The sequence below is a fragment of the Sinocyclocheilus grahami genome, unplaced genomic scaffold, assembly GCF_001515645.1.
Source record: "Sinocyclocheilus grahami isolate Dianchi unplaced genomic scaffold, SAMN03320097.WGS_v1.1 scaffold9590.1, whole genome shotgun sequence".
Taxonomy (NCBI): Eukaryota; Metazoa; Chordata; class Actinopteri; order Cypriniformes; family Cyprinidae; genus Sinocyclocheilus; species Sinocyclocheilus grahami.
The window spans coordinates 6,326-8,188 of NW_015512721.1; the positions used below are offsets into that span (position 1 = coordinate 6,326).

A 1,863-nucleotide genomic window follows, 5' to 3' on the forward strand; every position below is an offset into this window, starting at 1 on the left:
ACCATGCCAATCCCTCCGAGAGTTGTCATGACAGAAATACAGATAATCTTTGCACGGTACACACAAGGATACCAGGAAGACTCGTTCATCTTAGAATAGCAGTACCACGACTAAAATGATGATAAAGACAACTTCACTGTGCACATTTTTTATAGAAGGATAAATGTACACGTTAATAAAAAAAACTAAATTCACATTTCTGCTTTTAAGCCATTAGAAATTCCTTACCCCTTAAGAGTTCCATTATAAATGCATTACTGTAAATGCATTTTTTGTTTCCAGTGATAATTTTTTTTTGTTCACCCTGAATGCAAAAGCGAAAAATGCAATGTTTAATGTACAGTTAGTGGGAGCAGATTGTGGACCAATGAGATTTCACATGGGTGGCGCTACACAGCAGAAATAGAACCAAAGGTATCGATAAATTGTACTCTCGTCGCGGTCACGGCAGATTACTGTTATCACTTTTCACTTTGTTACAATGTAACCTTAAAAGCATCAGTAACCATTTTATCCTCAAGACATAATTAACTATTTTTCGCTTTCCAGCCTTGCCCACATGCCGACCAGATGAGTTCCAATGTGGTGACGGATCTTGCATCCATGGCAGCCGGCAGTGCAACCACGTATATGACTGCAAAGATTTGAGTGATGAGCTGGGCTGTGTTAATGGTGAACCATACAAATTATGCTCTTTACACAAAACTGATGCTTCAGGTGTTATTCTGATGTGTTTAACTTAAATTTCTCCTTTTTGATTTTCAGCAACCCATTGTGAGCCACCACACAGGTTTAAGTGCCGCAGTGGTGAATGCATCAGCATGGAAAAAGTTTGCAACAAGCAACGGGACTGTCGAGATTGGTCCGACGAGCCATTACGAGAATGTGGTAAGTAAAAACGGCTTTCAAGGAGTTGCACTGCTTAGAATTACGTCAAAAACCAACCTATGCTACAATATGTGATTTTCAAATTCACAGATTCTAACGAGTGTCTTTACAACAACGGGGGTTGCTCTCATATCTGTAATGACCTAAAGATTGGTTACGAGTGCCTCTGTCCTACTGGCTTCCGGTTGGTGGACAAGAGACGTTGTGAAGGTAAGAAACTGAAATTAGTTCTCATACTCAATCATCTGGAAATCTGGTCATAGTACGTTTCACAGACCTTGGTCCAGATCCAGTTCAAAGAATGATTTCATTTGTACTTTAAACTTATTTGCTTTTTCTGAGCTGGAAATAAGGATATAGTTTGTTCAGTAAGTCCATGCTGTTGCTGCCTGCCATGATTCAGTGGTGTTATGGACACCGTTCTGAAGCAACAGAATGACTATTTAACTTCAAGCCTACATATTTGTTTGATTTCTTCAGACATTGATGAGTGCGCCAACCCAGACACCTGCAGCCAAATCTGCGTCAACCTGATGGGTAGTTACAAGTGTGAGTGCGAGGATGGCTACCAGATGGACCCAGCCAGCAAGACTTGCAAAGCTATTGGTACAGCTTTTAAACTTCCAAATAGTCATTTCCCAATTCCCATACTTACATACTGATAGACTCATACTCACAAACATGGTTCTGTAGGAACCATCGCCTACCTATTTTTCACCAATCGCCATGAGGTCAGGAAGATGACTCTGGATCGCAGCGAGTATACACGTGTTATTCCCCGCCTGAAGAACGTTGTGGCACTGGATATGAATGTTGCTTCCAGGGAGATCTACTGGTCGGATTTATCCCTCAAAAAAATATACAGGTAAATCTTTGGACTCATGGTGAATCTTGAGTCTCAGTTGCTTCTTACCCAACCGAGCTGCCTGATGTCATATTTTGTCTTTCTTTCCCAGAGCACCAATGGATACAGCA

The 1,863-nt window shown here is 41.0% G+C and overlaps 1 protein-coding gene across 1 annotated transcript; it reads left to right on the forward strand.

Annotated features, from left to right (window-relative positions):
* Nucleotides 1–296: 296 nt before the first annotated feature.
* On the forward strand, nucleotides 297–1,857 carry LOC107578291 (low-density lipoprotein receptor 1-like; the record flags this gene model as incomplete). The annotated part of the gene is made up of 6 exons (XM_016264258.1): nucleotides 297–672; nucleotides 766–888; nucleotides 979–1,098; nucleotides 1,369–1,494; nucleotides 1,582–1,753; nucleotides 1,845–1,857. Coding segments are annotated over exons 2-6 (498 nt in total), but the record flags the coding sequence as incomplete, so codon positions are not given.
* Nucleotides 1,858–1,863: the final 6 nt, after the last annotated feature.